The 15,764-nt window shown below is 51.4% G+C and overlaps 4 protein-coding genes across 4 annotated transcripts; 3 read left to right on the forward strand and 1 right to left on the reverse strand.

The window, feature by feature from the left end:
• The first annotated feature begins 97 nt into the window (after positions 1-97).
• On the forward strand, positions 98-2,197 carry mac1 (putative copper-activated transcription factor GRISEA). Its single transcript, XM_073734002.1, has 3 exons — positions 98-291; positions 357-517; positions 573-2,197. The coding sequence occupies exons 1-3, from the start codon at positions 257-259 to the stop codon at positions 1,811-1,813; spliced, it is 1,437 nt and encodes a 478-aa protein (XP_073579667.1). The 5' UTR covers positions 98-256; the 3' UTR covers positions 1,814-2,197.
• A 440-nt stretch (positions 2,198-2,637) lies between these two features.
• BDW74DRAFT_182270 (MICOS complex subunit MIC10) lies at positions 2,638-3,110 on the reverse strand (the record flags this gene model as incomplete). Its single annotated transcript, XM_073730222.1, has 3 exons — positions 2,638-2,687; positions 2,738-2,888; positions 3,036-3,110. The coding sequence occupies 3 exons, from the start codon at positions 3,108-3,110 to the stop codon at positions 2,638-2,640; spliced, it is 276 nt and encodes a 91-aa protein (XP_073579668.1).
• Positions 3,111-3,227: 117 nt separating this feature from the next.
• BDW74DRAFT_88970 (ribosome biogenesis protein URB2) lies at positions 3,228-8,265 on the forward strand. Its single transcript, XM_073734001.1, has 3 exons — positions 3,228-3,513; positions 3,575-4,402; positions 4,454-8,265. Exons 1-3 carry the CDS (start codon positions 3,496-3,498, stop codon positions 8,039-8,041), a joined length of 4,434 nt encoding a protein of 1,477 aa, XP_073579669.1. The 5' UTR covers positions 3,228-3,495; the 3' UTR covers positions 8,042-8,265.
• Positions 8,266-8,348: 83 nt separating this feature from the next.
• Positions 8,349-11,177, forward strand: BDW74DRAFT_160845 (nucleobase cation symporter-1 family protein). The gene is made up of 5 exons (XM_073725692.1): positions 8,349-9,062; positions 9,119-9,189; positions 9,249-9,498; positions 9,549-10,276; positions 10,328-11,177. Exons 1-5 carry the CDS (start codon positions 8,963-8,965, stop codon positions 10,853-10,855), a joined length of 1,677 nt encoding a protein of 558 aa, XP_073579670.1. The 5' UTR covers positions 8,349-8,962; the 3' UTR covers positions 10,856-11,177.
• Positions 11,178-15,764: the final 4,587 nt, after the last annotated feature.

Genomic DNA, 15,764 nt, shown 5'->3' on the forward strand with positions numbered 1-15,764 from the left:
ATCCGAGCCGCACGCCTATCATCGAGGTCTGCCCGGTTCACCTCGTCCGGCCGTATCCCACATAGAAGCTGGACGGTACCTCGATCTTTGTATACGAGGCTCCGCAAATTGCGCTCACCTTACTCCGATAGTTGGGTGTTTCCGTGGGGCGAGTCGGTCGCGATATTGCGTGCTAGTACCACACCGCGACTTCAGTTCGCTTTCATTTCGTTATATTCCTAAAGCTCCCTTATCTCTTGCCGGTCTAGTTCTCGCCATGCCTTTCGATGAAAATGGAGTCAAATGGTCTTGGTGAGCGTTGCGCCGCGTACTACAACCAGAAGAACAGTGAACTGACTGAGCCAATTGGGGTGTAGTGAACCATGTATCCGTGGCCACCGTTCATCAAAGTGCGCCCATTACGATCGCCTAATGGTGAGCGTTGGAAAAGCCGGGCGTCCGCTGTCCAAGTGTCCCCATGTTGAAGGAAGTTGTAACTGTAAGAGGTTAGGTGCTTTTATGGTTGCGATACCCAAAGGTAAGTGTATAGGCTCGAGTTAGTATCCCTAGCTAACGCTATAAATCCCCAATAGGCTCCAGCTGCTTTTGTCGCCCTGTCTACAAAATGATACTTGGAGAAAATGGCTCTACCCCGGCGCCCCTAGATATGACTGTTGCTCCTAGTGCTAGTGCTAGTAGTGCTAGTCCTAGTCCGAACAAGATTCAAAAGTCCAGCAAAAAGCACGTGAAAACGCCGCCAGAGCAGGTCACTAGGGCTCTTCATTCTATACCTGAGTTCCACGCAAATGCACTTCAATATGGGACCTCGCCGATCATGAACCCGTATACCTCCCAAACACAGACACCTGGATATCAATATAATATCGCTGGGTCTCTTACCCACACGAACGCCTTTCCAGTCACAACCGACTTCTCAAACGGCTTGGGACTTGTAACCAATGGACTTACTACTGAGACATTCAATTCGAACTCCTTCCAGCCACTTATAGCACCCGAACCCCCTATGCAGACATCAGGCTCTTGCTGCTCGAAATCCCGAAGGGAAAGTCCTAATGGGGCTAAGGCAGAACCGAACATCGTTGCGCCGACTCCATATAATCTCTCTCCTGTGGCAACTTCGCCTGTTGCTGAGGCATCTTCGTCAGCCTGGCAGGGCTTCTCAAATCTGGATGGGCATTTCCCTTCTCTAAATCCGACTACTAATGGCTTCCAATCAGGATTTACTTCTCACATGTCGCCCATCAACCCTGCTAGCATCGGCTTTGAGCAAACTCCCATGGTGCATTCTGAGCTTGTTACTGCTCCTGAACTCGCCAATCCTGGCCTTACCAACCACACTAGTGGCGTCCCTCATAGCTGCAACTGCGGTCCTGACTGTAATTGCTTCGCTTGTCCAGACCATCCGTATAACGACGTCACCGTTCAGCATGTTCAGGAGATGGGACGCATCATTGCTCAAGATTCGCAAGCTTCCAGGAATGGAAGCCAGCAGGAGAACACTCAAGCCAACGGACTTGGTTCCAACGATTCACAAATGAGCCAAACTTTGGCCGAACCTGAGAATGATTTGCAAAATAACCTTGACCCCATGCCAGCTGGGTCGTGTTGTAGCACTGACAACGGTCCATTGGATGGTGACCCTCACACGCAGGCTCTGGAGTCCTTTACCACAGACCACCTCATGGTTCCCGATGCTTATTATACCTACGAGTACCAGGTTGGTTTACCTGGCGCGTGTGCTGGTGAGGCCGGTAACTGCCAATGCGGCCCTAGCTGCAGCTGTCTCGGTTGCTTGACCCACGGGAATCTGTGATTTCGCTTTATTAGCTTTCCCCAGGTACAGGTACCTGGTAGCGGGCTCTCATCTTGGTTCATCTACCACCAGATTCTTTTCATACACATTGTACTCGACGTCGGATATCTTTGGACGACTCATGAATGATACCCTTGCATATCGGACTTCGGAGTTTGTTGGCCTTTTGTTTGTGTACCTTCTTCATCTCTCAGACCCATAGCCGGACTTCATATCTTTCCGCTCCCACCTTTCATCCCTAACAAATCTCACCTCAAAATATACGGCTATTTACCTTTCTCTTTCTTGTTCAATGTTCGGATTACTTATTCAAGAGATCTCACTCACAGTTGTTTTTTCTGAGCTTGTCAGCGTCTCAGGTTCGTTTCCCATTTAGCAGGTTTTTCTGTTTGACGAAGCACAAGGAGTCTGCTGTGTCTTTCAGCACCATTTGTATCCAAAGTGTTTTTGGCTGTCTTGATCCCTGCTCAGACAACGAGGCCAACCAGGGAGTCGCTGTCAGAACCTCTAGATGGATCCCTACATGGCTTGCATTGTATTTAACCCCATGCAGTACATATGTTCTTAGTAAAGAGGTTGTGAAGCAAGGCTTATCGTAAGGTTAATAAGCCGTGAAATGCCCGGAGGCTAGATATGAACCCAGGGCCAGCTTGACGTGCTCAGAAATCGGACGGAAGCAATTGGTTGAACATATGAAATATCGTTTGAGTACTAGAGAACAGGTCTAGAATTTCTTCTAAACTTTAAAAACAATCAATCCCTCGGCGATGCGCCATCCTCTGTCCGCTATACAGGTATCATACAAACAGACTGCTCAAGTCTGTTTACCTACGCAGAGCGTCCCTCACGGGAGAGTCGCCCCGGCGGAAGGAAGCTATACCGTAATGTTAGCGACCAAATCTTGCCTCGCATGGCCAAACATACCATCAGCCTCCTCCCAAGCACGTCCGGCACCGAAACCCAGACCAACCCAGGCGGGCCACGCTCTCCGCTTGAACAGAAGCACTGAGAAGACGACACCGAACGACAGACCGAGAGAAGAGCGAATGATCATGGAAGAGATGGCACGATCCCACTAAAGATAAACAAGGCACGTGTTAGCCAATTCCCCCAACATTTGTCCTTTGCGAATTAAGAACATCCGGATAGCCGAAGTCGGATTTCCGGTAATTCATGGAGAGGACGTAGAATATCGAGCGGCGTGCTAGGACGAGCTTAGTACCTTCTCGTTGAGCAGGGCCTCGCTGACGAGCTTAGTCGAGCGGGCGACGGGCTGGGAGTTGCTTGAGTCGGCCATTGCGATCGATCTAAGACTCGGTTAATAGCTTGCGCAAACCACTGGGTACTTCGATTAACATACCTTGTGCGATATGCAGCAAAAGGATCGAGATAGGTGATGATTGGGTTGGAAGTTCGTAACAAGACGTCAACCTTGAGTCGGTCGGGAGCGGCGGTTTTCGAGCTTTGGACCCGCCCGAGAGCAGGTGAAGGCGGTCGGAAAAATTAGGCTTAGTTGCCCGCTATCAGTCTTTCCACTTTTTTTCTCGGGAGAGGTACAGAGTCGTCCAAACTACAAACAACTCGGGCAGAGATCGTTAGATGTCTCTGCTAGGCGATGTGGTTGTGCCCCAGGTAGAATCGGGGAAAAGGACGAAGGAAAAGTGACGGTGCTTCCCTCCAGGATGCCTTCTCTGCCCGAGGTGCGTTCTATACAGCCCGCTCCTTTTAGCCATATCTGTGCTAACACGATAGTTCGTTCAGCGTCCACGCCCTTCGCAAGAGGCTCTCCTTCGACTCGAGAAGGGCACGGCGTCTCCAAACATTCAGCTAAACGAGGCTGCTCAAATTATCGGACTCGACTTGTCGTTATGCGCCAGCCATCCGGAGATCAATCGCGTTCCTCATGTTCCAATCCACGCGGCGCCGAAGGAGGAATGGGTTCTACGGTGGTTGTTGAAAAAGCTCAAGGCTGGGAAGAACTACCGTGTTGAGCCTGCGTCGTTCCTCCTACTACGGCAACTGATTGACCTTATTCCTTCGAAAACATTGGCATCTACGCTCAAAGACCAGAAATTCCTCGGTATCCTGGACCATGCAATTACCGACCTAACAGACGACGTGGTTTCTGGTTTTGGAAATGGGGGGAATGAGCTGTTACCGTCCGATTCCGAATCCAGCCATACCCTAAGTGAAGGATCCGGCAGGAAGGGCACAAAGCGGAAGAGGGCCAACGGGGTTGACCAGGATGCAATGGATATTGACGAGCAGCCCCGAACACCGGTTTCGTGCTTCTTAACCTTCACACGCCTCCTCGACTGCCTCTATAGCTTGGTGGCATTGGCCAGCCGAAAAAATGGTGTGGATGAAACCGCTCGTTCTCACCTCAGGCACGCTCTCAGGGGTGAACCCCAGCCGGTCGCCGTCACTCTCGGTAAATCTTTTACTCTCGCTTCGATCGCCGTCTCGCAATATTCCCATGCGCGAAAGACAACAGAACTGCAGCATTTGTTCTACGTCCTCCCCGCTCTTCTAGAATTGTGGGAGTGGAGATCCCATCGTCAAGATGGTTCGGAACAAGGTTACGCGAACGTATGTGGATATAAACACCGACATTAAAGATGTACTAACAGTCATGTCTAGGGATCGTTTGCTATACACTGCTCCCAGCGCGCTTTAAGACTGATGCATTGCGTTCGCGCAGCTGAACTTGACACGGACGAGAGGGCTAATGTGCTGAACGGTGTTGAGCGTCTCATCGCTCTTCATGTCATATTGCCAGCGCGCGCAGACTTCCTTAGCAGAGGTGGATCAGGCATAGACTATTCTGCGAAGGAGCCCGATTGGAGCTCTGTCAAACCAGTCTCAGATGCTTTGCGGCCTATCCTTTGTGCTTCAGAGCCGCCAACACATCCTGACGCTATCGTAACGCAGGCAGGTATCTCTAATGCGGCCGAACTCATCCCAGAGTTCTTTTACATTTCTACTCGATCGGTCCCGCGAGACTCATTCCGAAGGAAAACAGATGAAGCGCCTTGGTTGGAGACCTTGTTCGTTGCTGCTGCTGAGTTGGCCTTCTCGTCTGTGAAAGTGGAGAAACCGGCCACCTTTCTCTCTGACTTTGTGAACATTCTAGAGCAGCTGTTCCGAGTAGCTTTGAAGCAGGATGTGCAATTGTCATTACACACGCTGCTCACACATGCTACCTACACCGGGCTTCTTAAAGACCAGCTCTCGCTGGTTGAGTGGAACCTAGTTGCGCTGCTTATTGAACTAGGAGTGGACATCTTTCTTCCAAATTCCGGGCTCGCGGATTCCGGGACATATCTGACAGCCTTGTGCGAGAAGATTGGTTTGCACTGGCGAAGCGGCAGTTCCACAGTCGCCACATATGAAACCATCAAAACTGGCATTATATTGCCTCTGTTACGTGGATTTATGAATGCTAGAGACCTTAAGGGCTTCATGGAAACTTGGTACCAGCAACTGCTCGACATAGAAGAGGCAAGGATGCAAGACAGTAATCTCAGCCTCTTCACAGTGTGGGAAGATGACGACGTATGCGATGCGTATAGTGAGATTATGCGTAACCCACTGAACCAAAATCTCGCCTCTGCTCAGCTACATGCAGCAGCGATCAACATCCGCGGCGATGATGGTGAACTGGTTCAATCTGCGGAATCGTATGCGCAGCTAGTCATTGCTGAGGCTGGGCTCAGAAAACGAAGCATCAATCTAGCAGACTCCAACGCTGACCTTGAATCTGTCATTGAAACAGTCGTGTCTGCACTTTCCTCAGACCAGGATGTGCATTGGCGCTGGCGTTTGTGGAAACTATCCCGCAGTCTGATCGAAAACAACGTTCAGAAGGCCGATGTTGGTCTCGGCTCTGCTCTAATAAGATTGACTGGCGCAGCTGCAAAGACGATTACACGCAGACACAGAGATCTAACTCATCAGCTCGCTGCACGTCTGGAGTGTATCGAAGCATATCGATTTGTTCTTGTTGTTATCAAGCACTCGCCGAACACCAACGGCAGCGAGGATTTGGCATCATTGATGAAGGAAGTCATCAAACTGATGAAATCCCTTACGGCGAAAGATGCTCTAGAATCAATGGGCTCCGCCTGGGATGGTCACTTGGAATCCATTGATTCTGCAGCTATCCTATCATTAGCATACTTTCTAGCTCTTCTCCGATTTCCCGATCTTTGGACTCACATTGAGCCCGAAGTCCGACGCCCACTCCTATCTCATATCCTTTCTTTTGCTACGGCTCAGTACCAACCATCATCAAGCTTGGAGAACTTTTCTTCGGGTGCACGTTTTTTGCAAGCATGGGCCAGCGTCGTATCCCACGAATATCTTCTCAACGCTCCCAGCATTGTGAATGACTTAATCTCTATCATCTCCGAGACGATCAAGGAAGATGGATCTAACATTAAGCTTTACATTGAGAGTTTGCAAAGAATACCAGCATCTATTATCACTCGCCGCCAAACTGGAACCCTCCTAGATCTGCTGCAGGGTGTCTTATCGAAACAGGACAGCACTTCCATTGTCACTGTTGGTATCCTGTCACTCATGGCTAAGCTGGCAGATTTACCAAAGTCTACCGCTGAGTTGACAGGCAACTGGGAGCCGCTTTGGACGATGGCCAAAGCAATCTCACTACAGGATACGGACGTTGACCTCGAGATAATGAAGGCATTCAGATTCCTACATCGCGCAGTCATTGCGAAATTACTCCTTCTAGCTGAAGCGGACCGCCGCAAGCTTTTCAAAAAGATGTACCGCAAGATATCCGGGAAGGTTGCTAAATTGCAGGTAATTGACCGCAGCTCCATGGAATGCTTCTTCCTCAGAATATCTCTTTATCAATTTTGGCTTTGTCGGGAACAACTAGCGGATGCGATTGATGCCGCAGAGTTAGCCAGCAGTCGACAAAAGGTGTTTGATCTAGTGGTTGCGGATTTGCGATCTGCCAGAGACCAATGCAAGAAACAGCCCTTGGAAGAAACAATCACCGTGATCAAGACTTTAGATGCCTTGGAAGACTTCGAGGATCTTGCTGCGGACCATGGGGAGGTCAAGAAGTACTTATCCAAGATTGAGAGCTACGTTGAAAAGTCGGTCGACTCGGGCTCTTCTTTGAGAAGGCTCGTTCGTCGCCGTGTTTTAGCTACCCAGAATCCGGAAAGAGACGCCACCGTTCCTGTCGTACAATACGCGGAATCACTTCCTCTGCAGCACATGTATAGTGAGGAACAGCAGCAGTTCATCCGGGCAACAAGTGAGCGTTTCAGGTCCATGTCCGCGAATTCCCTGACTCGGGTCATTCGGGATGTTCGTCAGTTGGGCTTCACTGGGAAGATCGCCGAGTACCATCTACTCATTGCCGGCTTGGCTGTTGCCGCAGCGCCGCCCACCGAGGACAAGGAGAGCAGCCTAGCGAAAGAGCTGTCCCTGATCTGCAGTGAGATAACCGAGGCGTTGCCTCGCAGCAAATCACTCGAGCAGTTTGTCCTTGCCACAGAGTGCTTGGACGTTCTCCTGCGCAACCACCCACGTTGTGTATCTCAATGGAACGTTGACAGTATCCTCTCATGCCTTGCCACATGCGCCTCAAAAGAAGGGCCTCGTATTCGACCTGATTTCTCCGGCGTGATTTATATCCGCTTATGCCGACTGATGGGCCTGTTACTAGGGCTTCACCGTCAGAAGTTAGGAGGCCGTTTCCATTTGATCATTCCAGCCATGCAACGGCTGATCCATTGCCTCTTCGCCAGAGCCAGAAAACGCGGGGTACTCGGCAAGCCTGACATGACGCAGGGAAAACAGCCATACTGGCTGTCCCAACTGAGCGCTGCACATGCCGTCCATTACACCCGTCTCCTCACATCCCTTTGCGACCCAACGGTATTTGCGGTGTCACGACCGACTCCCGGGAATGCGGGTTACGAAGGACTGACGGACCAGACGAAGAAGGCCAAGCAGATCGCAGGGCAGTATCTCCATTACCTCATCATGGATTATGCCCAGAGCTCCCTCCGCAGCACTCTGCCGGCTGATGTGAAGGCGGCTCTTCTGCCAGGTCTGTACTCAGTGCTTGATGTGATGTCGCGTGACACAATGCGGGCATTGAGCGCTGGGCTGGACATCTCTGGGCGGGCGATGTTCAAGGCACTGTATGACGATTACATGAAGTTTGGCAAGTGGAACAAGGGCTGATCCTGTATATAATAAATGTTAAATATAAATAAACTCATTGTTCAACCATTGAACTTGCGGTCTTGCACCCATAGTTCGCTGTTCCGCTGTCCCTTGCGTCTGGACAGAGTGTGGAGAGATAAGCTTAGCAGCGAATCCGGAGAAGAGCAAAACTCCGATACCAGGAATCCACGTGATAGAAAGCTTCTCGAGGTCGGGATCATGCGATCAACCGAAGGCTGAACAAAAGTTGTCAGATGCACCCATCCCGAGGACGGAGAGCCGGCCTTTTATCGACGCGATATCTTTACTCGATCAGATCGAGTCAGCGAACAGGAACCAACCCGCGGAGGCGATATGCCCCATGGCACTAAGGCAGCGCCTTGGCCGCTGTGACTGGCCGCAGCTCAAAATGCGGAGAGACACGAGGCCCACCGGTCGCTGATAACAGTCGCAGGCGGGCGCTGTTAGTCGTCAGAATAGAGCAACCGAATGGCTCAGGGAGGGTGATAAGGACGACCAGGCCAGGGTCGGCCTGGCCGATCGGGCTCTTGGATGCTCCTCATCGGGCCAATTCGCGAGTCCTCTTATCGTCCCAGTTCCATCGCCTGCTCGTGGGTGGATGGCTGCGGATGGCTGCTCCAGATAATGACATATCTATAACGGTCTGCATATAACCTTGTCTTCTTGGGCTTCCACATTTATATCCCACACCCGTGCTTCTTCTCTGGCTCAGACTGGACGTTTCTTGGATCAGGCTATTGACTCTGGCTTGATCCTTCCGTGGTTGACGGCTTCTCTTCTTGCGTCATTGTCTCGACCTCGACCACACCTTATTTCACTGTTGATTACATCAGGAACCTTACCTACGTTGTTTCCTCGCGCTGGTCGGCTGAGGGGTTCTTTCTTGACATATCTTTACTCGTTGCACATTGAGGCAAGATGCCGGATATCAAGCGATGGCTCAAGAAGCTGGAGGTGGAATCGGACCCGGAGTTGACCAACACCCAGTTGATGTTGACGAACCATGACTTGCGCCCAGGTGAGTTGCGGCAGCCTCCCGAGAATACAGTTGAGGCTCTAACGGTCGGTCACCAGTCGACCCCGATCGCCGCCAGTGGAGGTGGTACAATTTTGTCTTCTTCTGGATTGCAGACTCACTGAACATTGTGAGTCTTCTACGGTACTTGGCGTACGCACCGGCAGAGCTAATATGCTGGTCGCACAGAACACATGGATGATTTCATCTTCAATGATTGTTGATGGCTTGTCCTGGTGGCAATCCTGGCTATGCGTTTGGTTTGGCTACTTTCTCGCGGCGTGCCTTGTATGCTTGACGGGTCGCATTGGTGCTGTCTACCATATTTCCTTCCCCGTTGTCTGTCGGTCATCATTTGGAGTTTGGGGAGGACTGTGGCCGGTATTGAACCGCACGGTCATGGCTATCATCTGGTATGGTGTACAGGGATACATTGGAGGTGAGAAACATATTTGTCAGGTCTTGTTACAGTATCTAACTCTCGATCAGGACAGTGCATTACGCTGATGATCCGGGCGATTTGGCCAAGCTACGAAAACCTGCCTAATGGCATCCCCGAGAGCTCCGGTGTCGACACCAAGAACTTCTTGAGTTTCTTCCTCTTTTGGTTGGTGTCTCTCCCAGCACTCTGGTTTCCAGTTCATCAGATTCGCCATCTGTTCACTGTCAAATCGATCTATTCGCCGATTGCCGCTATTGCTTTCTTCGCCTGGGCTATCTCTCGCGCCAACGGGCTTGGCCCAATTGTTCACCAGTCCCACACTGTTCACGGCAGTACGCTAGCTTGGGCCGTGGTTAAAGCGCTCATGAGCTGCATGGGCAACTTCGCTGCTTTGATCATGAACGACCCAGACTTCTCTCGATTTGCGCGGACACCCAAGGATGCCCTGTGGGCGCAGCTATTCACCATTCCGATTGGCTTCGGTATTACCTCGTTCATAGGCATCATTGCATCCTCGTCATCAGCGGTCATTTTCGGCGGTGATGCGATCTGGAACCCTCTCGATCTCCTGGGTAGGTTCCTTGAGGGTGCGAGCTCGGCTGAGCGCTTTGGAATCTTTATTATTGCACTTGGGTTTGCTTTGGCTCAACTGGGCACCAACATCTCTGCCAACTCGGTCTCCGCGGGTACGGACATGACCGCTTTGCTTCCCCGATATATTACCATTAGACGTGGCAGCTATATCTGTGCGGCAATTGGCTTGGCCATGTGTCCGGTACGCACTATCACCCAGATCCATTCATCATATTCAACTAACTTATGGCAGTGGAACCTTGTGTCCGATTCCAACCAATTCACCACATATCTATCGGCTTACTCCATCTTCTTATCTGCTATTGCAGGTGTGATGATCTGCGATTATTACGTTGTCCGCAAGGGATACTTGATTATCAAAGACCTGTACAGTGGCGAGCAAGACTCCGTCTACCGCTTCAACTACGGCTTCTCGTGGCAGGCATATGCTTCGTACCTCTCAGGACTCCTCATCAACATCGTCGGATTCGCAGGAGCCGTTGGTCGCAAAGTACCAGTCGGGGCCCAGTACATCTACAACGTCAACTACCTCTCCGGCTTCATCGTCTCCTTCGTGATGTACTACATCCTAACGCGCTTCTTCCCCATCGAGGCGACGAGCGATACCTGGCACGAAGTCGACACCGACCTCGAGCTTGATACGGAGGGACATGAGATTGATACGGAAGACATCCATGCAACCGGAAAACCACTAGAATTAGAGACCTCGGACACCCGGGAGGATTATAAGAGTGCAAAGGCTGGATCCGCTGGCGTATAGATTGCGATGCGCTTTTTTGTCATGACGATATGTTACATAGTCTTACGACTCGCCTCGCTTCATGTGGCTAAAGACTTGGTTTTCAAGTTCTCAAATTGAGAAATTCTGCTGCTTGCAGCACCGCTTGATGACTCGTCTAAACACCGATAAAATAAAGATAAATATGTATGTAGCTGAAGCCTATCGTTATGGCTGATCTAGATCGTTCCCTCTTCCCACCTAGATTACCATGAGTATCCATCCAGCGGACAATCATAATCAATCGCGCTTTCTTATCTTAGTGAGCGCTCTAACTGAGGTGGTCGGACCTACTTAATGTGATTGTGTCCTAGTCTAGGGTAAAATCACTAAGTAAGTCCGGCCATTCTCAGGATAGTACATGTCCAAAAACTTAGGCAGGTGCCACACCTAAGTACCGAGGGTCGCTCCTTCCTAATCCGGACTATGGGACTCTATAGTCAAGGGAAGGAGCGACCGGCAGTCTTCCCCATCGTTCTTTCCACTTTCATGGTGCTCCTTCCCTATAGGACTGAGTCGTATAAGGCAGGTGCGATGGACGATGACAGCTAGGGCTGGTCGTACCTTCCTAAACTGCTAAGTATATATAGCGGTGTAGGCACAGGTAATGCCGCAGCAAACAAAAAACACTTCCACATTCTTTGCATACATAAATAGAACTATCATTCTCCCGCGCTTGCTCATAGAATACTAGACAGCAATAGCACAGCGCAGTGACCAGAGATCATGTCTTTCGATCCGTACACCACAGATTCCATCCCTCATCCCACCAACAGACCTCTACGCTGACATCCCCCTCTACAGTTGGTATACCCCGCATCCGAGCGACTTCCAGGTCGATCTAGCGCACATCAACTCCCACACGCCGGACTCGATCGCGTGCTGGTCTTCCGTTCTCGATTGCTGCACGGAATCAAATCTGATTTACTCGGCTGAGGAGGAGGACGCGATGTCTTTGCGCTGAGGAGTGTGATTGTCAAGTCCGGGCATCTGCATTCAGGGATGGAGAGGGCATAGATTACGCGTATGCAGATGAGAATGAGAGTAGAGCTATTGACATGGCGAAAGGTGCTCTTAGTGATGGAGTTAGGGTTCCGAGGATTTACTTTGCGGGAAAGGTTAGTTGTGCCTTTACTTGCTTGTTATGCTAGTCGAGCCGCTGGTTTTGAATTTTGCTACTATGATCTCAGATAGAATACCCACTGATCAAATTGTTCAGATTAATGGCCGGCAGGTCCTAGTCCAGGAACGACTCCCCGCCGTCGTGCTGGCCGTTGCATGGCCGTACCTCTCCCAACAGTAGAAGGTATTCTTCAAGACCCAGGCTAGAGAGATTCTTCGCCAGTTGAATGCTATCAAACAACCCCCGAGCGATGGTTCTGAATTTGGAAAGCCCCAAGATTCTCATATCGTGCCTGATCCCAGTATTCTCACTAACGGCCGTCTCAACCCGCGTGAGTGCGCGATCCTCTTCCCGTCGCTACAAGCCAAGACAAACGACAAGGACGGCGATGTCAGTCTCGACCGTGGCCTCGTGCATAACGACTTCACGTTATCAAACATCATCGTCGACAAAGACAGGATTGTAGGCGTCATTGACTGGGAAATGGCTGGGTGATTCAGATGGAAGACAGCCAGCGAAATCCATAGAAGGATCAGGACACCGTAGGTAGAGCATTCTGCAAACGCTGGTGTAAACAAGGAGAAACTGGCCGATCTGTTGTTTTGGAGCGACCTGTATGATTAGGGTTGCTGGCCGGTTAGGGTTTGCTCCAAATTCACATGCCGGGAGTGCAAGTCCACCAAGACCGAGAGCCTCATCATAGCCACGATCCAGGAGACAAAATGGAACGTCGGGTCTCGATTCTCTATAGAAAGACACTGAATCCCCATTCGAAAGGGGTCCGGACATGCTGTTTGTCTTCAGTCGGCGTCCGAAAGAGGCAAGGCGCTGACGTCATGTGAGCTGCCGCAGCCAACACTCAACCCCAGGGGAACGCGCTGTATGGCTTCTTTGATGCGCCAACCCGCCGTAGACAGTCTTTTGTTTGATTTTTTGACGCAGCTTTGACTCACCGTAGACTCTCGCTTGCTGCTAGCTTCGTTGCTGCCTCAGACCGATGCTTCTTAAAGGCGCGCATCGTCTACAATGTAGACCTTCTTACTCCATCGCCGGATCGTCGCGTGGGTCTCCAGCTTTCTTCAAGTCAATCAGGCTCTCGTCTTCAAGACATCGACCAACTATCACTCTTTCTCAATTCAACTCTCTCCTTTGTTTAACTTCCGACCAACCTCCTCTCTCGTTCATTAAACCTCAATCCCTTGCAAGAATGGCTTCCACCGCTCTCCCCCAAACCCTTCGCTCTATCACCAACACTAAAATCAAGGAACTCTCCAAGCAGCGCGCCATTTTCGAGAAGCGCCGTGCGGAGATCATCCAGTCCACCAACGCGACTCCAGAACTGCGAGCCAAAGTTCGCATCCTTCTGGAGGGCGTCACCAAACTCAAGGGCCATGCCAACGATGCCTTTGACAAGGAGGATCTCGATGTCGACGCGGAATCATTTGAGACGCCGGTCGAAGACGGAACCGAGCGCGCAGTGCACGCCAACATTCGCCGGTTCCTCCTGCAGGGCAAGTATGACCCTTCCGTGTCCGAGTCGAGCTTGCGGGAGTGGATTGAGTCGCTTGAGGGGGAGATCGAGTACATGGAGCGAGCGCATGACCATGCCTCCTTCTACAGTGCGCTTGTGACGGAGTGGTTAGGGGAGCTGGAGGCATCTGGAGCGGCGTCGGTTTTGGCGGGTGAGCAGGAGCAAGGCGTTGGAGACGTTGACATGGAGACTGTGGGGCGTGCAGAGATGCATGAGCAGAGGAAGATATGGGAGGAGATTGTCTTCAGCGAGTCCAAGGTCCAGGCGTCCGCCATTCATGCTTATCTCGATGACCTCTTCACTCAAACGGCGCTCTCAGATCAGGCTCTGAAGGAGCTTCGCGAAACCATCAAATCGTTTGCGACGAGCCTTGCGGCGGAGAAGACGTGGATCACGGTCGAAGATCTTTCCTGGATCTCTGGTTCACTGTTGAAGACCGACCTTTTGTCGAAGGAAAAGACGGGAATTCTCAAAGAGCTCATGCGGAATAATGCTGTGGCCCAAGAGGTTGCTGACGTTCTGAATATGCGTATTGCTTCGTTGGACAGCTGGAGCTGGCCTGAGGAGGGTATCCAGGTGGAGATGCGCCGCCAGCTGAACGGGAAATACCGGGTGTTCATGGACGAAGACCTGCTCGACAGCCTCATGTTTCAGTACTTGGGCTCCAAGTGGGCGGTCGCTCTACGGTCTGCGTTCGTCACCTTTCTTGGCTCGCGTGGTTGGAAGAAACCTCGCGATCACATCCCCGAACATGATAGGCTGCGCCGGAGCTACTTCGTCGGCCTGCCTCGAGCCCGGGGACTCAACGAAGAGAGGCAACGGGTGTATGCGGAGGACTACTTCATGTCCCAGCTGCCGTCCTCGGTCGAAACCGAGGTAGCGAGCTACGATGACGACGGGGAGGAAGTAGATCGCTCCAAGAACGCCCTCGAAACGAAACACTCCCTTCTTCACCTTCTTCTCGCGGAGTCCATCTTGCACACCACTCTCCATGGACATTTCACGGCTATCCGGTCGGATTTCAAATGGTTCGGCCCTTCTCTGCCTCATACTACGATGCTTGAGGTCCTTGCCTACTTCGGTGTCCCCCAGGAGTGGCTCGACTTCTTTCGCACATTCCTCGAAGCACCGATGAAGTTTGTCAATGACGGCCCAAATGCCACTGCCGCGGTTCGAAAAACGGGCATTCCAATGAGCCACACGCTCTCGAGCGCCATGGGGGAGGCCGTACTCTTCTGTATGGATTACGCAGTGAACCAGAGTACAGATGGAGCTTATCTATATCGACTGCATGATGACTTCTGGTTCTGGGGCCAAGAAAGTACCTGTGTCAAGGCGTGGACCACCATGACCGAGTTTGCTAGAGTTATGGGTCTCGAATTCAACGAAGAAAAGACCGGAACCGTACGTTGGCAAGGCGCTGGTGACAGAATCTCTCCAATCCTGACAGCCACCTCGGTGGACTCGGAAGAGAAGGATTTGCTTCCATCTGGTGACATCCGCTGGGGGTTCTTGAAACTTGACTCCCAAGAACGTCGTTTCACCATCGACCAGAATATGGTCACAGAGCACACAATTGAGCTCCAACGTCAGCTTTCTGCCTGCAAGAGCGTCTTCGCATGGATCCAGGCATGGAACAGTTACTTTGGCCGATTCTTTGTAAACAACTTCGCTAAACCGGCCGTTTGTTTCGGGAGGGAGCATATTGACATGGCCGTCTCGACACTGAGCCAAATCGAACACACTCTTTTCCCCGATAGCAACGGTGGCGGCGTCACCGACAGTCTCCGAAAGACGATCGCGGAGAGGTTCAACGTCCACGACATTCCTGATGGTCTATTCTACTTCCCCATCGAATTCGGCGGCCTGCACCTCTTGAACCCCTACATTTCCCTTCTTGCGATGCGCGAGGACATCAAACAGACGCCACACCGTCGAATTCAAAAGGCATTCCTGGACGAAGAGGCGGCATATCTCTCTGCCAAGGAAGAGTTCGAACAGAATGGGCCCAAGAATCCAAATGCTTTCCTGGGGGGTAAGCATGGATTCAATCTTCCGACGGATTTCCTTTCGCTGGAAGAGTACATGGAGTACGCCGAGAGCTTCAGTCGCCCGCTTTTGAGCGCCTATCTGGACCTGATCCGCATCCCGGATGAAATTGACGTCAACCTCACGCCTGCAATGCGCGGAACCCTGACTCTGAGCGCAGCAGGAAGCAAGACAAAGACTATCTCTGG

This window comes from Aspergillus multicolor, assembly GCF_047715735.1.
Source record: "Aspergillus multicolor strain CBS 133.54 unplaced genomic scaffold BDW74scaffold_34, whole genome shotgun sequence".
Classification (NCBI taxonomy): domain Eukaryota; kingdom Fungi; phylum Ascomycota; class Eurotiomycetes; order Eurotiales; family Aspergillaceae; genus Aspergillus; species Aspergillus multicolor.